General features: G+C 44.6%; 1 protein-coding gene across 3 annotated transcripts in view; it reads right to left on the reverse strand.

Annotated features, from left to right (window-relative positions):
* Positions 1-21,357, reverse strand: part of PPP1R12A (protein phosphatase 1 regulatory subunit 12A) — a 181,461-nt gene that overhangs the window by 87,375 nt on the left and 72,729 nt on the right. For all 3 annotated transcript variants that reach the window (XM_053252011.1, XM_053252012.1, XM_053252009.1), the window contains exon 3: positions 4,498-4,616. In XM_053252011.1, the coding sequence (XP_053107986.1) occupies positions 4,498-4,616 (119 nt within the window). The remainder of the gene's footprint in view (positions 1-4,497; positions 4,617-21,357) is intronic.

Raw genomic sequence — 21,357 nt, forward strand, 5'->3', positions numbered from 1 at the left:
GGGAAAGGGAGCTGTCTCACGTCTTACTTACTAAAAGTAGTAAGTAAGTTACTTACTAAAAGTGCATACCAATTGGTTGTTATCACATAAAAACATATACCATACTGATACTGATTTAATGTTGCTTCATTCCAGCAACCACATCTTGGCCTCTCTTTGTTCCACTGTTAGTATTTGCCACATTTTCCTTTTTCACCCAGCAAAGCGATTCCTTCAAAATATTTCTAAGTAGGGTCTCTATCATCCTGCAGCCATAACAGTTTTTTATAGGCAGATACCATTTCAATCAATCAATCAATCAATCAGTCCATAGACCAGAAGAGACGGATACTATTTGGAAAACACTAGAGAAGTGTTGCTTCTTTCCTGTGTCCTTTTTATTTTAGCGTCCCCATTATTCAAATACCTACCCTGTCCTATCCAACACACAGAGATCAGCATTTTCCATGAGATAAATGGCAAATAGTCGTGCTCTTTGACTCATAGGCAGAGGTATAAATATTTATGAGAGTCCTGACTGAACCAGTTGCAGAGATCAGACACTTAACTAGGTATAAACAGGAATAAAAAGACTGCTCTAATAGATCACCGGTTAATACCTATGCTGATGTGCCAATTCCTGGCCCTCAGTATCAAACCTTAATATAAGTACATGAAAAATTATCTATCTATATCTCTATATATAGTTCTCTAAGGTATACCCATGGCTAATCCCATGTGTGGCAGCTCTCGTGAGAGTTCGCGAGCAGAAGCACCTGATTTGGCAGTGGGGATTCCATAGGCACATAGCGGGGAGGAGCCTGTGAGAGCAGAAGCACCGTGGTGATTGGGCAGTGCGGATTCCATATGCAGATAAGGAGGAGGAGGCTGTGATGGTTAAGGTCGGTTGGAATGCAACTGTTACTGGTCAAAAGATGTTATTGATTGTATAGTAGATAGATAGATAGATAGATAGATAGATAGATAGATAGATGGCAGGGGTCTGCGAAGAGAAGAGTTGTGTGCGAGGAAAGAGCCCCTTCAGGAGAAGGAGGCTGCCGTGTGAATTAGATGAGGAAACAAGATGAATGATATCTGGTAACTCAGGAAGGGAGAGAAAAAAAGAATAAAAGGGAGGGGAAGAAAGACAGAGGTGAAGAGCATGTGGAGGAGAGAGATAAAGCGAAGAAGAAGGGAGGAGGAAAGAGAAAGAAGGAAGGGCAAGGGACAGGGACAGGCCCTTCAGCGGCCTGAGGGGAACGAGCAGCCATGGCAGTAGCGGAAGTGAGGAAGGGCCTGGTCAACTGCTGCTGCTCCTCCTGTGGTGAGGAGGGGCTCAGGTAAGGAGGTCTCTGGGGATAGGCGTTCAGCTTGGCCAATAGGCGCCAGCAATGCTGCAGTCACAACCAAGACAGGAGAGGGGGATGGAGTAAAGGGATGGAAAAGTGACCAAGAGGGGAGAGGGGGGTGGAATCGCTGAGGTGGGGGGGGGCGTGGAAGGGGGTGAGGGGAGCAATCACACAGATGCTCTATATAGATTAAACTATATTAAGCCCTATAAAGGCTTAGGTTGCCTGTGGCAAATGGTGCGTGGCAAGCCCCGCCCACACAGTGCTTTACCAATCGGAGGTAACTGAGCAGAAGCACTATGGTGATTGGGCAGTGGGAATTCCATATGCAGATAGGGAAGAGGAACCTGTGATGGTTAAGGTCAGTTGGATTACAACTGTTATTTGGTGGGAAGATTGTAGAGGAAAGAAATATCATATAGATATAGATATGACCATATGGGCGGAGGTCTGTGAAGCAAGGGTTGTGAAGGAGGAAAGAGCCCTTTCAGGAGAAGGAGGCTGCCACTTTGAGAATTAGATAAGGAAAGAAGATGAACAAGATCTGTTAAATCAGGAAGGGAGAGAGAGAGAAAGAAAAAAAGAAGACACGGAAAGACAGACGGAGAAGAGTGAGTGGAGAAGAGAGAGAAAAGAGAGAGAGAAAGAAGGAAGCATGGGGGACAAGCTTGGGCCTGTCAATGTCCTGAGGGTAATGAGTGTCCATGGCAGAAGCAAGAAAGGGCCCGGTCAACCATCGCCGCTGCTTGGAACTACAGAGGCCATTGGCGGAGGGAGACAGGCAGGCACGTGAGGGATGGGCTTGAGCCTGTCAGTGTCCTGAGGAGAACGAGCAGCCATGGCGGCAGCAGTGAAGAAGGGCCCAGTCGTCTGCTGCTGCTCATCCTGTGGGGAGGAGCAGGAGCAAGGCTTGGGTGAAGGTGGGGCGGTGTCTGGGGTTAGGGGGCAGTGGCTTGTCCAATCAGCGCTGGCAACACTGCAGCCGCGACCAAGAGAAGTGAGGGGGATGGAGGAGCAGGAGCACAGCTCAGGTAAGGATGGAGTGAACTGTGAGGTGAGAAGGCTATGGTGGAGGGGCTGAGGGGAGCAATCAAGTACTAGTGTGCAGATGCTCTGCGCTGGTTAAGCTAGTACTCTATGATTATGTAAACTACTGATGGAGAGGAACGTAGGTGTCTTAGTGGATCATACGTTCAACATCAGTCAATAGTGTGATGCAGCTGATTTAAAAGCCAGTGCATTCTTAGGCTGCACTGACATAATATTGTATCCAGATCACAAAAAGTAACTGTTTCGCTCTATTCTGCACTGTTCAGATCTCTCTTGGAATACTGGCTGACATGTTCCACAGTTTAGCACTGGCTGTTCTAAGTTGCCCACACAGCTGCAGGCTTCTAAGTAACATCTGTCCATCTTGCACAACAGCCTAAATCAGAAGATATCCAAGTAGGATCACCCGAATGTAGGCATGCTACTTTAAGTATTCGTACTCTCTGCCAGTATGAGGGGGCAAGCCTTTGGTGGTGGCCTTCGGGGGTGGGACTGAGGGCTGGGGCCAACCTATTGTCTTGGAAAGAAGTAGTCACTTCATCGTTGCCTAGTACTTAGGCCTGGTACAGTTATATGTCTTGGGCTGAAGAGAGATGGGGAAGTGGGGGATGACTCTGGAGCAGCTATACCAGTGGTGGTGGGGAATCGATGAAGATATGGCATTAGTAGGCCAGCGGGCTGTTACAGGGAAGGGAATTCAGAAATTTAATAGCTATTGCCCTTCCAGCAGGCCTACCACTTCTTTGACCTAGGAAAACAATGCCAACCACCCACAGAACCTCACCTTATTACTCTGTAATGCCAGGCCGATTCAATATAAATCTGAGGTAGTCCATGACTTAATTATGGATGAAGAAGTCAACTTGGTATATATTATGGAGATCAGGTCAGGAAAGGCTAGTGGTCCAGTTTGGACCCAGCTTGTCCCAGAGGATTTCTCCATGGCGGAGCAGGTTAGAGGATGTGGTAGGGCAGGTGGGGTGGCTGTGGCCTATAAGAATACCATTTCCCTTATCAAGATTCCTGTCAGGGATATGGCTTATATTGAATGTGTGTACCTAAGTCTAGAGACCAGAGATAGACTGGGACTTCTGCTGGTGTACCAATCACCCTGCTGCCCAGTGGAGTCCCTAATTGAGCTGATAGACCTGGTTGCTGAGTTGGCATTGGAATGGCCCAGGTTGCTGGTGGTGGGGGAATTCAATGTTCATTTTGGGACCAGGTTGTCAGGAGCAGCTCAAGAGTTAATAACATAAGAACAGCCCTTCTGGATCAGGCCCAAGGCTCATCTAGTCTAGCATCCTGTTTCACACAGCAGCCCACCAGATGCCACTGGGAGCCTACAGGCAGGAGTTGAGGGCACACCCTCTCTCTTACTGCAATTTCTGTAACACAAATCACAAGTGCCTGCTCATTGGTATTTACCACAGGAAGCAAACAGAAGCAGTCTGCCCTTGCCCGCCAACCCATAGGCCAGAGCCAATGGTGACATTATCCCACTTCCTTGCTTGCCCTGACCCCTCAGGCTTACAGGCTACCTTCTTCCCCATTGCCAGCATGGCTTGCACTCCACAAGGCAGTGCAATCATATGTATCCAGCACCGGCAGCTTCGGGCACTGGCCTCTCTTCACCTCTCTCCCCCATCCCCGCCCCCTCGCTATCTGGACACATTTGGTGCTTAGATAGGAGAAAAGGAAAGAACATGCTGACTGGTGCTAGCACAATGGTGAAGAAGAGAGGCCAATGTGCGAAGTTGCTGGTGCTGCATACATGCCAACAGTTGCCTCATGGTAGACAAGAAGCAGTATGTCCAATCTGGTGGTGAGTGGGAAGAAGGCAGCCTCTGGACCAGTGAAGTGGGGTGGTGAGGGAAGCAGCTGCAGCTGCAGCACGGAGTTGGAATGACTGCCACAGGGATGGGGTGTGTGGATGTCTCCACTTGCAACCTGAGGCAGTTGCCTCATAAACGAACTGCCCCTGAATAAGACTTCTTAAAAGTGTAGTGTTGAATTATAATTACACACATTTCCCATCCACTTCCCAAGACAAGAATACTGACCTCATAAAATGAAATAGTCACAATTTCTTTTGCTTATGTATTAGACTTTTAGAAATTACCTTGCCGATTCACTTCATTTTGAAGCAATTCTTCCATTGCCTCTTCCTCAGCAATATCTAATGGAGTGTCTCCTTCACTATTTACTGCTCCTACATGTGCGCCTTGACTAATTAAATATCTGTAAGAGAAAGAATTTGTTATTAATATGGCAGCCCAAAAGAACTGAATTTAATTCAGTGAAGAAGCAGTATTAGAACTGAAAGCTAAAAGGCAGACAGACACTAGGGGTGTCTGAATTCAGACCAAACTGTGGGTCCACAAACTGGTTCAGGCGAATTGACCTGCTTCAACCAAACCAGATCGCCAGTTTGTTCTGTTCGACCAAACCAGCTCGCTGGTTCGTGCTGCTTTAAACGTTACCTGTAAAGGAGAATCCATTTGGGATTCTCCTTTGCTTGTAAAGGGTTCCCCTTTTGCTTTACAAAGGCCTAACAAAGGGAATGAAGAGAGAGGCACCTTTGAAGGAAATGGTAAGGTGCTTACTGGTCCGGTGCTGGCAGTACCTCTCCTGCCTGGAACAGCACGATGCTCCCCCCGGCCAGCCCATGTGGCACAGGTCTGGCACTCACCTGGCCTTTGTTCATGCTCCAGGCAGTAGTAGTACCACTAGCGCCAGACCGTTAAATACCTTATAACTTAACTTCAAAGTTGCATCTCGCCGCATTCCCTTTGTAAGGCCTCTGTAATCCACCTCCCACCCGCTTATTGTTTTAAAGGAAAAGGGGAATCCTTTACAAGCAAAGGGGAATCATCACCAGATTCTCCTTTGATTTGGTGCTATCTCAGACTGGTCCATCCTTCCTCAAGGCCATTCTGGTTCACAACCAAACCTATGAACCAGCCCATGGAAGACCAGTTCATTTCCAAACTGTTCATGCACACACCACACACACAATGATCTTTCACATCTGCAACTTATAGCAACCTCTGAAGAATAATGTGTGCTCAACCATACATATTCCTAAAGAGTCCCCCCTCCACACAAACCTCAAAGTGGTTAGGTTTCTAGTGAGAATAGAACCCAAAATCAACATTTGAATTGCTTAAACTGAATACTACTCCTAAATAGCAGAACTGATACAAGATCACCCAGACACCAGATAATGTATTTATTTAAAATATTTATGCCCCGCCCTTCCAGTACACTACTGCTCAGGGGGGCGCACAACAATAAAATAGATACAATACAGAATAAAAGTAATAAGATTAACCAAATTAAGTAAACAAGTTAAAAGTCAGGTTAAAAAGCACAATCAGTATTAAATTTCAAATTAAAAGTCATTTTAAAAACTAAAAATTGAGAATTATAAAAACGAAAAACCAAAGAACATACCAGATATAACCAAAGATTTAAAAGCCTCTTAAGAAGGATGTGTTATTACTTGTTTTTTAAGAACACTGAGGGAGGCAGCATGGTGAAGCTCTTCAGGGAGGGTGTTCCAAAGCCGAGGGGCTACAACTGAAAAGGCCCTGTCTCTAGCAACCGGATCTCTGTTAGTGGTGGGGCCATGAGCAGGATCTAAGACGATGAGCGGAGGGCCCTGGCAGGTTCATATGGGTGAATGCAGTCCAACAGGTACCCTGGCCCCAAGTCATGTAGAGCTTTAACGGTCAAGACCAGCACCTTGAATCTAACCCAGAAGCAGACCGATAAGCAATAAAGCTGACACAGGATAGGTGTGATACTCATGAAGTGATCTGCACCCACAAGCATCCTTGCAGCAGCATTCTGAACCAGCTGAAGCTTTCAAACAGTCTTCAAGGGCAGCCCCATGAAGAGCTCATTGCAGTAGTCCAATCTGGATGTTACCAATGCATGAGTGACTGAGGTCAGGTCTGACTTCTCCAAGTAGGGTCGCAGCTGGAGTACAAGCTGCAGCTGGTAAAAGGCGCTTCTGCACACTGCTGCCACTTGTGCCTCCAAGGACAACGTTGGGACCAGAAGCAGCACCACCACCCCCACAAGCTGCGAACTCTGTCTTTCAGAGGGAGTGTGAACCTGTCCCAGACCAGATTTACCTCATTACTCGGATTATCAGTTCTAGCAAGCCAGGGCACTTCCGTCTTATCTGCATTAAGTTCCAGCTTGTTTTCCCCCATCCCGTCCAGAACAGCCTCCAAGCCCCAGTTCAGAGCATCCACTGCCTCCCTGGTGTCTGCTGACATTAAAGGTAGAGTGGGGTGTCATCAGCATACTGATGGCACCGCAGCCCACATCCATGGATGACCTCTCCCAGGGGTTCCATGTAGATGTTAAACAGCATGAGGGACAGAATAAATCCCTGTGGCACTTCATAGGCCAAAGGCCAGAGGGTGGAGCAGGCATCCCCCAGCACCCCACGCTCTCTAACACCTTGCCCAAGAAGGGGAGGTTTGAAACTGGTCGAAAGTTATTTAAGTCATCTGGGTCCAATGAGAGCTTTTTAAGGAGGGACTTAATGACTGCCTCTGGAAGTACTAAAATCTGGAAGTACTAAACTAGCTGGTAGAAGACCTGTGCCAAATAAGGTTGCAATTCTACTGCAGAGTTCAGCTTTAGAAGTGCATAATATTTTAAATAGGGTATTTATATTGACACAGGAAGTTTAGCATTTTTAAGAAATATATAGGCATGGTTGAGGATGTCTTACTGGCAGTTACACCTCATTGATATGTAATCCAGGATTCCCTGGTGTTTATGACAAAGGTACTTGGTTGTACTTGCCTAGTTATGACACTAGGTACTTGTCGGCCTGCTCTGCCCAGACAACAATACAGTGGTCCGTCGACTTACAAACTACTCGACATAAGTATTTTTCGAGTTACAAACGGCAGTTTTAGATCCGGTTTTAGATGCGTTTTTTTCGACTTACAAATTTTTAGATGGGGTTTCCTCGACTTACCAATTTTTAGATGGGGTTTCCTCGACTTACCAATTTTACATGCGGTTTCCTTGACTTGCCTGCCTGTTTACTGCCTGTTTATTCTTGAAAAGAAATGTTCCTGTGCAGTTTGCAAGCCTTACTGGGGGTCTGGGTCTTTTTTCTAGGCTCCGGAACGCATTAATCCGTTCCCAATGCATTCCTATGGGAAACCGCTTTTCGACTTACGAATTTTTCGACTTACAAATGTGCATTCGGAACGGATTAATTTCGTAAGTAGAGGGACCACTGTAATTCCTGTAGAATACCCCAATGATAGTTTTCTATTCATCTCTCAGACAACAATCCACTTGACTGCATTCCTGTTAACCAAACCACTGAGTTAATGCATGTGGAATAAGACTGCCTTAGTTCATATAACCTAGCATAGTCTACTATACAAGCAGTAGCTTTTCAAAGTCTCAGATAAATGACTTTACTACTGCTCCAAGTTCCTTGCCAAATCAGCATGCCAAACCTACAAGCTTCTGTATGCAGAGCACCTACTCTACCACTGAGCAATGTCCCCTTCCCAACTAGGGAAATCTAGACCAAGATTAAGCCTGAAATCAGAAGCTGCAGCATCACAATAACAGAGCAATACCCTCCTCAGTCAGATGAGAGATTCCTCCAGGAAACAAATCAGATCATATAATAGAAAAGAATATCAAACACTGAAAAGCCAAAAATGCAGTGTCAACAGTAGTGAGCAGTACTGTTCCCTCTAAGGAGTGTGCACATGCGTGGGCTCACAAGTTTTCTGATGTCTGCTCAGTTAATTTTAGATCCTGCTCAGTTTGAATAGGAAGGCCCCACTCTGAATGCATGTGCTTACACACTGCCTTGATTCTGCCACCCAGAACAAAATTCGTTCTGCACAGAGATGAAAAAAATTAGAGGAACCACTGGTGAGCAGGCTTCAACACAAGAACAACCAGTCTGTCACGACACATGGTCTCAACAGCAAAAGCAGATCCTTGCCGGGGAGTGCGGGTGGGGGCTGTGAACAGATGAAGACACAAAATAGGACCACAAAATAATTCTGACTTCAGAACTGAGACTAAAAAGCAGTACAATACAATATTTTCATGAAGCTTGGAAATAAGCAAAATGAGAATGTTTAGGAATGTGTAAAAATACAATGAACACTGTAAGATGGCAGTCATTCTGAAAGGCAATAGAGCACTTGATGGCACTCTACCAGATAGCAGCTGTCAATCTCCTGGAGCCTTTGCTTCATCACAAATGAAGATACAAGTAGTATCACCTCACCCATTCAATCCCCAATAATGACCCTTCACCTAGAATATTAGCAATGCATACCGTTTGTCAAAAGCTGATAATATTCTAGGGCCACCCAGGAAGCCCTTCTTCAGAAACCTGCTCAACCACCTTGGTGTCTTAACCCCTATAACTGACCTGAACTGGTTGAGCATAGTGTGCTTTCAGACAGGCTTGCTGGCAGTCACTTGGCCTAAATAACCCCCGGAACACCCAGTCAAGAACTCTTCTTGCACCCCAAACCTGGTTTGTGGCATACAATGTGTTCAAACCCTACTTGGAATCTTGGCACAGAGTGCCCACCAAGCACCCAGACACTGCTGGACCTTTCGGAGTGGGACAGCCAGGAAGCCTTGGAAGCCAAATCAGTCAGTGATGGCCTTACTGCACCACCCGAGACACATCTCCAGTCTGAAATCCAGCCCTCTTCTTTTGAGGTTTCATATCATCTCAGCAGAACAGAAATGTTCTTTCATTCTCTCCTACTCTTTTCCCAACCTGACTCTGGCTTTCATTGCAGCAGCTTCACTTTGAATATCTGCTCTTGTTCAGATCCATTCTATAACACCCATTCTAGGGGCCAAAATTCAAATTCATTATTTATTGATTTCATTATTATTTAATTAATTTCTATGCTACCCTCCCAAAAATGGCTGAGGGCAGTTTACATTAAAACAAAACAATTAAAATCAATTAACAGTTAAAAACAGAGACTATAACACAGCATGCAACAACAAACAATTAAAACATTCAACACAATTTAAAAACCCTGGAAAACCAGGTTACAGCAGATTAAAAACATTCAACACAACTTAAAAACCTTGGAAGGCCAGGCCAAACAGATAGGTTTTGAGGGCTCTCCTGAAGGCCAATAATGAATTCAGATTACAGATTTCTGCAGGGAGTGCATTCCACAGCCCAGGAGCAGCTATGGAGAAGGCCTGCCTCTGAGTCAACTCCAGATGTACCGGTGGTAACTGGAGACAGACTGCCTCAGATAATCTTAACGTGCAGTGAGGATCATGCAGAAGAAGGTGCTCTCTAAGCCTTCTTATTGTGGTGATCTCTTAACAAAAAACTTACTCCTTTCTTCCAGGCCTCCCAACTCGTTTTGTCTTGTGGTACTTTACACTGACACTTCACCTGATCCAAGGTTATACACACTTGCTGATTTGCTGTTAATCTGAGACAGCTCTATGAGTAGCTGACTATCAGATAGCTACCTGATGCCCTGACTGGTCTGAGTTGGCTGCAAACGATAAAGGCTTCCCTAGCATCTAAGTCCATAATGCTGGGGAAAGTTAAAGGGAAGAGAAGAGGACAACCAGTAGCAAGGTGGATGGCCTTGACAACGACAGCAATGAATGTACCACTGAGAGACCTTAAAGGCCAAGTTGAAGACAGATAATCCTGGAGAGAATCTATCTACACTATCTGAACCCACACATAACATCTGTGTGGACTGCCACACAGATGTTATGTGCGGGTTCAGATAGTGTAGATAGTTACACTCCTCCCCCACCTTCTGCCCACCTCCACTGCCCTTCTGCTCGTCCCCTCTCCCCCCACCCCTTCTTCTCCAGTCTCCTCTCCCCCCACCCCCTTCTACCCCAGTCTCCTTGGCCCCTCACTTTCTGGCCCAGTCTCCTCTGCTTTCTCGCCACCACCATTATTTATCTCCTACCTGTGACGCTCGCTCTCCTCTCTCTCCCCCATCCCCTTCTGCCCCAGTCTCTTCACTCTCCCGCCCCCTTCTGGCCCAGTCTCCTCTGCTTTCTCGCCACCGCCATCATTATTTATCTCCTGCCCGCACGCTCGGACACCATTATTTCTTGCCCACTCGCTCCTCTCCCCCGCCCCCTTCTGCCCCAGTCTCCACTCCCCCCGCCCACTTCTGCCACAGTTTCCTCAGCCCCTCACCTTCTGGCCCAGTCTCCTCTGCTTTCTCGCCACCACCATTATTTATCTCCTGCCCGTGCTGCTCAGCCTCCTCTCTCTCTCCCACCCCTTCTGCCCCAGGCTCCTCTCCCCCCCGCCCCCTTCTACCCCAGTCTCCTTTCCCCCACCCCCTTCTACCCCAGTCTCCTTGGCTTTCTCACCACCACCGCCATTATTTATCTCTCACCCATCTGCTCGGCCACCATTATTTATCACCCGCCCGTTCCTCTCCCCCACCCCCTTCTGCCCCAGTCTCCTCAGCCCCCCACCTTGTGGCCCATTCTCCTCTGCTTTCTCGCCACTGCCACCACCATTATTTATCTCCCACCCACGCTGCTCTCAAAGTGGCCGTAGTTCCTGTTGGGCGGCTTGAAGGTGGGTGCCTGGTGTCTCGCCGCCTTCGATGCTGTTCCCTTCCAAGGCAATGGGTCTGGTTTCCTCCTTTATTCCTCCTTTCCCCTGACTCTGCTGATTCCCCTTCAATTCTGCTTCTTTCTCCTCTCTCCCGCTTGCCTCCCTGTCTGCCTTTCCCTCCCAAGGCAATGGTTGGAACTCTTGCAGGACCTCGGAGAGTTACAGCAGGCATCCAGACGCATCCCCACACAGTTCCCTACTGAGTCGGCCGTAAGAGAATTAAATGTATAGATGGTCACTACTGAGTTGACAGCACTTAATCAGTCAGCATCTGAGTAAGTTCCTCAGAACTGATTTGTCTTCCTGCCACAGGCATGCAACCTCATGCACACACGTAGAAGAGAGACATCTTTGAGTAGTAGTTCATCACTTGTGAGGAGATGCAAGAATTTCACGGTCATGGGTGAAAGAGCAGTCAGTTCTCCTAGTCCATAGATAAATAGCCTCATTTGCCTCAACCAACTACAGAGCTGAGAAGGAAAGTCTCTCCTCATTTCAGGATGCTGCTTGCAGAGGTTTTACCAAGTGGATTTCCCACTTCGGTTGCTCATGTCTGACTGCATGCAATCTCCAAAGTAGTTCTTGACCGATTAGACCATAAAGAAAAATAGAACTAGTTTCAGACCCATACATTTGATATAATGTCATCAATCACCTTCAAAGTAAAAATAACTGTGATTAAAGTGGTTAGAAGAGATGGAAGAGGCAACACTAAAGCAGCATGCACAAGACTGCTGCAACCACAGTATCAGAAGCCCTAAAGATCTGGAGGCCGGATGGGTGGTGGGGAGCCAAAAGTGGGAAAAGTTGTGGGTTTCCCTCCCCAATCCACAAGACCAGAGACTGAAAAATTGAAAAAAAAACCTTGTGAAATATTTCCTCTTAGAATGATAAATGAAATATTTTACAAGGCATCACTTTAAAATAGTTATTACTTCCTACCCACAGCTCTTTCAAAATGCTGTCTAACTACTATGGAACATGAAGATGTTTTATGTAGGGAACAGTTACCATTCCAATCCTGTATACTAGAGTTGTAATTTTCAAATCCCAGACGGTTTCCCGCCCTCAGGAGGCAGACTGTCATCTGCGTCATCAACACATAGGCCTAGGGCCCTTCTTGCTTGTGAACCGATGTCTGCCTGCCTCGTTCTTTGATCTGGAGAATGGAGGAGATCCTGTTCTCCTGACATGGTCCTGGTTCAACTCAGATATATTCTCTCACTTCACTGCATGTTTTAAATTTTAATTGAATATCCACATTTAGTGCTAGATAATACTGCATTCTGTTTCAGACGACCTGCCATTTTGGGGTAGTTGGGGTGGTTGTTGCTGGGATTTTCTGAAACCTGAATGCAGTTTTCAAAGAGTGACTAAGGTTATGGTACACACCCGTACCCCACTTTTGCCTTGAGTATGTTTTAGACATTGTTTTGTTTCTAAGGCTTTCAAAACCAGAAGCAAATGAAATAGAATGTGTGTCCATAGGAAGCATTGCAATGCTTTCAGTTTTCTTTAAAAACTAACATCTCTAAGCTCATTAAAACATTTACTTTAAAAGTGGCCTGGACTAACAGTCTGAAGAAATAGTAAGTTCTGCTTAAAAGATACAAAAGGCTAACCAAAGCTACAAAGTTCAAGGGCAAGATTTCCTGTACCTGTCCTTGGTCCTCCATTCTTGTGCTTTGTCCCCGTGTACCTAACACCCTTTATAATAAATAGACTTCTTACATATTCAGAAGAAGCCACTAAAAAGGAAGATAGTTTTATAAACATTGTGGAGACAATGAGCTGAGTGAATTCTTCAGTGCAACTTTAAAACAATAACTCATTCTAGTACTTTATATGTTCGTGACTTGATTTTGTGACGGGGGATCTTCTCAACATATTCGAGCTCAGGTTTGCCCTAAGTAACAGATGAGCCTTCATCCAGGACAAACAAAAAGCTACATAATTAGCTACATAATTATTTTATGTTGCTTTTCTCATATATACTCAAAGCAGCTTGCAATAATTAGTGCTAACAACATTTCTGCTACAAATACATACTAAAATTCTTCAGAAACTGCTGCTGTTCACCTGTTCCTTCTTTCACTAACTCTTCTGTTGACTTCATCTTCTGATGTATGAATGACTCAGAGAGGTTCCTGGAGAAAGTTACCCACAGGATGCCCATTAGTTAAGGTGGCTGTCTGACAATGGGCCAAGCTAGGGTGGCTGTTGAACTTCTTGTAAACTGGCAGAGTCAGGATGATCAACTGAGGATCATCAACTGAGTGTCGAGAGCCAAAGCAGAAGTTCATGCAATGTATTGTCTCAGGATCTTAATACAATATTTTATAGAGCACACAGACGGTAGAATTTATCTGAGGCTTATCACGAGTTTGAATAGATATTACATAGGAAGCTGCCTTACTAACTACAACATTGGTCCATCTAGTTCAGTGTCGTCTACACTAAGTGGCAGTGGCTCTCCAAGGTTTCAGGCAGGAGTCTTTCCCAGCCTTACCTGGAGAAGCTAAGAATGAACCTGGGACCTTCCACATGCAAAACAGATATTCTGCCACTGAGCTATGGTCCCATCTCCTGAACATCTTCCATGTTCAGCAGCAATATATCTCTGTGTACTAGATGCTGGTGAAGAACAAACCAGAAGTACCCATTTCCATCACCTACTGCTTTTAAGCTTTTAAGAAACACCTGGCTTATCCACTCTAGGATAGTGTGTGCAGAAGTAGATTCTCTCTCACTCACACTCACATACACTTGTCCCAGGAGGAAAACAGATACACTCTGTCATGAATACACACTGTGTTAGGATGAGCCGAAAGTAAGAGTAGAAGTAAAACCTACAATAGCCTTAAAAGATTAAAGGCTGTAGCATTAAAATCTGATAATCTACAAAACTCACTGCAATATGTGTAATTCTACAGTACATGTTGGCTACTATAGTTCTCTCGGCCATGACAGGGTCAGGGCAGCTTATTATATTATAAATTGTGCAACAGTTTGTATTACCAAGTGTGCAAACTATACAGGAACAGAATAGCTCTAAGAGGAAAACACTGATAATTTGGGCGAGGCAAGGGGTCTGTGCAAGGTAGGACAATAAAAACTGTTGGTGGAAGTAGAAGGAGGAATAAAGGAAGAAGGTATTTCATTTGGTGCAAACATTTTGAAAGGAAAGGCAAAAGAATGGATATAAAGGGAAAGGTTAAGACAAAGTGAGATAAAGATAATACTGTCTTGAATAAAAGCTATAAGGCTGGATATGAACCCAAGATACTAAAAGCAGACATGAAATACACAAATGGCAGTGTCTACCTAAACAAGGGACAAGTGGTCCAAAACAATCAGTGTAGGCAGTCTTAAACCAACATGTACAAGGAGTCAAGGTCAATCCAACCTAACTATCCATAGACACAAGCACCTCCTGAATCCACCTATAATATCAATTCCTCACATAGCTTCTATGCCATTTCTGTATTATTTAGAAAGGTACAATAAAGAGAAGACTCCCACATACAACACTGAGTTACCAAGACCAAATAGTTGCCACCTAACAATGTTAACATGTGGCTGCCAATCAGGGAGTCACCACTGGGTGAACGAGTTCAAAGAACCCAGGCTGCACCCAATCAGGGGTTGCATCTCGCAGCCCCAAAACGCCCCCCGCATCTGATGTCAGACGCAGGGGTGCTGGTTTAGCTCCTGAGCGGGGGCCACACAGCCCCCCATTCAGGAGTTAAATGGCTGCTGCATTTGCAGTGCAGCAGGGAAGAGCCGCTCCTGGCTGCGCTGTGAATGCAGCACCAGCCCAAGTCTAGCTCCTAAAGGTGCCACGTGGTCCCTTCAGGAGTTAATGGCCAGCCTGACACCCAACTCCCAAAAGAAACCATGGGGCTCCGTTCGGGAGCCAGACCATGCCCCCCGCGTCTGACATCAGACGCAGGGGCGTGGCTAGCCCTCGCGCCTGACATCAGACGCGGGGGGGGGGAGTGGGTCCACCACCACGGCTGCACACGGGCCGCTGGCGGTCAAGACTCCGTGCCTGCTGCCAAATTCTTTGTCTATTCCCCACCCAGCTCTATTCCAGATACCGTACTCTAAACCACTTAATACCAACAAGGCCTGAAATTGAGGCACAAAATCTCTACCCAGTCAAGTGCATATCCAATACAAGCTGTTATTCAATACTAGGTAAAGTGTGTCATTGAGTCAGTGTCGACTCTTGGTGACCACAGAGCCCTGTGGTTGTCTTTGGTAGAATAAAGGAGAGGTTTACCACTGCCATCTCCTGCGCGGTATGAGATGATGTCTTTCAGCATCTTTCCTATATCATTGCTGCCCAATAGAAGTGTTTCTCGTAGTCTGGAAAACATTCCAGCAGGGATTCGAACCGGCAACCCCCAGCTTGCTAATCAAGTCATTTCTCTGCTGCACCATTAGGTGGTTCTATTCAATACTAGGAAAAGTATATTTCTTGATTCAGAAGTGGTAAGAGATAACCAAGCAATAATGAAGCTTGATTTCTGCAACATTACACTTGAGTTCATGAGCTGAATTCCACATTGGAACTGGAACCATGACCAGGAAAAAAATTTCCCAATAACCCAATCTGTACATTATTAATTATTAGTATTTAACAAACAGGCCAATATCTGCACTTTTGGGAAAATAAAATTAACACAAACAGGATCGCTCTACACATTTGATTCAAAGATTTGTTTATCCAGTTCATAACAAGAATAAAATTTTAGGGATAATGGAAGTTAATATTAAAGCAATTATGCTCTCAAAGCAGAAACAGCTTTAACTTTTGCTTGGCATGTGAAAAGGAGTGCGGATCTGTACTTACCAATACTTTACAATGGTCATGACCAGTTACTGCTTCTAATCAAAAGATTAGATGAAACTTTAATATATTAGTCAGACGATATACTTAAGTAGTTTAGTATAATATCTTAATTATGTAATTCTGGTTATTAAAAAACAAAAACTTATATTCAGATCATACATCATTCAAAATGCACAACACAGGTCAAAGAATGCTTAGTTTATCCAGTATCCCAAATGAGGCACAAATTAAAATGCTCCTAAGCCTATTGAATTCATTCCAGAATTTTAACAAGGAACATGATCTCTAAATTTGTAACTTTATTAAGTTTTGCCTATGGGAGAAAACCATCCTGCAAACATGGAATAAGAGTCAAGTATGGAAAACCTTCCTCAAGTTGAGTAATTTTGCCCCTCTCCTCCTAAATATAGACAGCAAAGGTTTCTTTCCATCTATTCTATCCAGAACAAACTACTGGTTTGTATCAGCATCTTTATCTTCATGATCTCTATGGTGCACTCCAGATCAGAATAGAAGGCAGACATGTGGAAAAGGCAAGGCCAGCTTTAGGAGTACCTTACTGCTTCCTACAGTCTCTCAATTCAGACCTTCCAGAGCAACAAGTACTGTAAATACCAATCACTGAAAAAATGTAACAAAGAATTGAGAAAGCATCAAAACATAAACCACTAAAGAAAAATGGAAAGTTACCAATTTCTTGCAAAAGATTTGTTTCACATAGATTACGGGTCCTTTTGATAGAGTTACTAGTTTAGTACAGGCACTGACAAATTCTGGACACCAGCTTATCACTGCACCTAGACTTTTCATTCTGACACCTGAAGATAGGCAGGATGTTCAGACACCTCTGAACAGGCAGAATGACTGGGGGCACAGTACTGAAGCCCAAATCTTACTAGCATCAAGCATCAGCATAATGTTCAGCAATAGTGAGTGTTAACATCCCAGCAGGGCCACCAAGAGTGACCAAGAGCCTCCTTGCAGCTCTCCTTTCCCCATATACACTGTCATCATAACTAGTCAACTTCCCTATTGCCTCTCTTGAAGGAAAATATAGCAAGAAAGTCAGATGGTTGCACCAGCAGCGGCATACAGTGCTGGGAATGGAGAAGCGCATTGTCAGTAGGTGTGTGCACAAGCCGGTCCACCACGAACCAGTCCACCACCAATTGGGCTGGTTCAAAAACGAACTGGACTGGTCTCGAGGAGAAGTGGGCTAGTCCGTGATCAAACCAAACCAAGCCTGTCTGGTGCTCCTCCCAGCAGCCCACCCATGAGGTGGCATGGTTCCAGAACAAACCTAGCCCCAGAGAGGCCATTTGTGTGCCCAGATCCACACAGGTCAGGTGAGTTCAGGGACCATTCCACCACCGCCATGCAGGGGGTTGGGGGGGGCAGCTGCTGGGAGGAGCCCCGGACAGGTAAGCACCTTACAACTACTTTTAAAAGTGTCCTCTCTATGCCCCCACCCCCTGGCCACCCTTTAGAAAGTTTTTAAAGCCAAGATTCTCCTTGGCTTGTAAAGGGGAATCCTCATCGGATTCCCCTTTAGAAGCATAGCCCCTTAATCCTCCGGACTGGCAAGCTGGTTTGACTGAACCGGCCCACGGACCAGCAGTTCTATTCGAATTTAAACCAAACTGCTATAATTGGTCCGTGCATAGTCCTAATTGTTGGGGCTTGGAGGCACTTGCTGTATCAAGCAGCCATGCTGGGCCTCAGAGAGTGCGTGCGAGAGTGAGCGCACTAGCTTTTCAATGTGCACAGCAATTTATTCATCAGGACTCTGTGGTTCAAGAAATTTGGGCAGCACTTCTCTGCACTCATAATATTTAAAGAGCGAATGCCTCCCTTTCACCAAGAAAGCAGCTCACCTCTATTCCCCAACTCCTTCACCCTGCCTATTGAAGTGGCCAGCAGTTTAAGAGCAGCCTTGGTCTGTCAAGGAAGAAGTGGGGAGCAGGGCCAACCCTAGGGGGGGGGCAAATCAGAATGTACGAGGCCTCCTTAACATTTCATATCATACTGACTGATGACAGACTGTGTAAATAGTGTCCGTGCGTGAGGTTTTTGGCATGTCCAACCAGCTTGGATTTAGAGTGCATTTGTAAGGGGGAGAGGTTAAAAGCACAACACATGCCCCCTTGTTCCACAGTTCTCACTTTCTGGATTGCAAACCAACTTGAGCACAGTACATGTACAAATAAAATAAATAAATCAAGTTTATTCAGCTGTTTACAGTTAGCCCTACTTTCACTAGTTGCGAAGTACTCTATGGATAGAGAGAACTTTTTCTGAGGAGGAAGGCACAAGCTCTCAGCACAGCCCAGGGCAAGGAGGGCAGTGGGTGTGCACAGCACTCCGGTGGGCAATCAGCGCAGGCAACTCTGCCTCCTGGCTGGAGAGCTTCAGGGCTTGAGAAGAGCTTCAGGAAACTGGGAGGCCTTCAGGGAGGCCTGCTTCAGCAGAGAAGCCCTTGGAAGCCCTGCCCACCTGCTGAACAGCTAGGAATCGGTCCGGGGAAAGGGAGGTGCAGGCTAGCCTGCATGCGGCTCCTGCAGCTCTTCAGGTTGGCCGAGCTGGGAGGAAGGTCAATTTTTGCAGGGTAGGCTGCTCCCCTGCGGGGCCTGTCCCAGCACAGGGCCTGGGGTGATCACCCTGGTCACCCCGCCCTAAGGACGGGCCTAGTGGAGAGATAGGAGGTAAGGTGGGTTTCAATAAATCAGATTGGTTTGGAGAAGCAGGCAGTGAAGGACCCAGGCAGTTTCCTTCTGGCTCCAAGCAAACTCTTCTGTTTCCCATAGTCTGGGAAACATACCAGTGAGGATTCGAACTGGCAACTTTCTGCCTGTTAGTCAAGTATTTCCCTGCTGAGCCACTTAAGGTGGTATTGGCTCCAAGCAGGGAGGATCTGATTTAAATCAAATCGATTTTAATCACAATTTAAATCACTAGTCAGTAAGACTAGATTTAAATCATGGATTTTTACATGAAGACTCATTCTTGCTGGTATAATCTTAATATTTACAACCAGATGAAGGTTTCAATTTTGGTCCTCTTCTAGATAGAAAAATTGCCCAAAATGTGGGCAATTGTGAATGGATTAATGGAATTGACATTGTGAATGGATTAATGGAATTCATTTACCAAAACATTTAAACATTGCATATATATAGCCTCATGCTACATAATTAAAAACTAACCCTTATTTCATAATGAATAACCTTTGGACTATAATGTATCTTAAAGACAGATTTCCCCCCCCCTCAATAAGCATTTTATTTAAAAAGTCTGTTCTAAATTTTTAAAATCCGATCTTTTATATATTTCAAAAATCATTGCTCATTGATTTTTATCCACCCTGGCTCTAAGTTAATTTCTCTCAACTTCCCATCCCTCCTCCACTATAAGATTTGCCAACTTTGACTGAAGCTATTCCTGGAGATTTCCCCCACGCACCTTCCCAAATAATTATTTGTCAGTACATCTCACAATAAAGGTAAAGTGTGCCATCAAGTCGATTTCGACTCCTGGAGCCCACAGAGCCCTGTGGTTTTATATGGTAGACTACGAGGGATTTACCATTGCCTCCCCACAATGCAATATGAGTTGATGCCTTTCAGCATCTTCCTAAAGCTAAAGTAAAATTGTGCAGTCGGGTCAGTATTGACTCCTGGCGACCACAGAGCCATGTGCCATGAGGTTTTCTTAAGGAGAGGTAAAATCTGGCTGGAGTTGGAAGGAGTCGGGACATGTGGTTTCATTAATGCCATCTCCCAACTTTTATCCTATAATATGAATACTGAATTAACTGCAAGAACTGAATGAATTTGTGGTTTGAGTTCTTCCCCTCTCAGAGAAGACATAAGTATAGTCCTGCCAAATCAGGCCAGAAGTCCTGCTAGCTCAGCATCATGATTTGCTGAGTAGCTATTCCAATGTCTCTAGAAACCTGATCTGCAGGGCCTGGAGCCAACTTCAAACTTTGGGTTCATATCATTGTTTAAGACCTTTGGTTCGAACAAGCCAGGATCACTTGGTTCAGAACTGATCACAACAAATCAGCAGAATTCTTCCAAAGCTTCCTAAGGCTATGAGACATCACATGAAGCCAAGATTAAATCTTGGCTCTGTGTTCCATCCTATTCACTACTCAGAACTCTTCAGTCTATGACTACACTGACATACTGTTTCCAACATCTCAAATATATTTAAGACCAAAAAAAATCAATGCATCAAAATAATGATGAATGCCTATTACTATATCCACAGGAGACATATAAAAATTAAGCAATCTGTTAAGCACCCCTTCAAGACTAACTTACTTGCAAAGAGATATTTAAAAAACAATACACAAAGCATTATCTTGGTTAGGTCATACAGCTATAATAACTCAACATCTTCCTATTCACGTTCATAGGGACAATGAGGGTGAGATTATCTAAATACCCACTCTATAGTAAGAAAACTATAATTCCCCCTAGGGTAAAGTCACCTCACCACACCTTCCATGGGAGGAGTTTCTACTCCAAATATAATTGATCATTATGTTGCCAGACCTGTTCTTCCGTATTATTTATTTAAGTGTTAACCAGAAGCCAGTTAACTCAACATTCATTTAAAGAAAATTGGTAGAATGCATCAGGTTAATCATGTTTGAGGAAAACATCAGCATGGATTGTGCAATGGTCTTACCTGAAACCTATTCAAATTCTGAGGTTATTGTTATTTTGTACGTACTAAATAACAGCAGCGTTTCCACTCAGAAAAGAATGGAGATAGTCCATGTCGAAGTTACAAGTATCAAATTAGGTAATCTAATAAAGCTAAACTTTGTGTGAAGAAACCAACATTAGTTTTGATATGATGTGTGTAAATTTAGCGTAATATACTCGTAGTAGGATATAAGAAAATGTGTGTACATAAGATGCCGGGGAGCAGGGGACCAAGCAAACACAAAAAGGTTTTACCAGTTTCCTTCCATTATACACCCTATCATTTAAGGACTCAACTTCATTCAAAAGCATTATTCCACTCTAATGTTTAACTCTAACCATTATAAAATGCTGCCAGTACCTCAAAAGGCATCTTCTACCTCAGGCAATTGGAGATCACTCCAAAATCACCATCAATATGTTTTCTAGGCTTCCCTAGAGCCTGGACCCCAGTACAGCTGTACCCATAATAATAGTACTTTTACCTATAACTAAAAACAATCTAAGCATGTGTATAAACTAGGATGGTTCAAATCCAGAGACAGATGATAGTTAATGTATTATTGATTAGGAATAAGCAACCAACACTTGGCAGTCAGGAGTAATACATTCCTGGTTTTAGCTGGATGCCTACTCAGTATCAAGACAAATATTTGTATGCTGTTTTTCAACAAAAATTTCCTTTAAAAAACTAGAAGTTGTGCCATTGTTTTTAATAGACAGGCTTTGAATGTGAAGTTGTCCTTAGGAGTC

The sequence above is a fragment of the Hemicordylus capensis genome, chromosome 5 (genome assembly GCF_027244095.1).
Source record: "Hemicordylus capensis ecotype Gifberg chromosome 5, rHemCap1.1.pri, whole genome shotgun sequence".
NCBI classification, from domain to species: Eukaryota; Metazoa; Chordata; class Lepidosauria; order Squamata; family Cordylidae; genus Hemicordylus; species Hemicordylus capensis.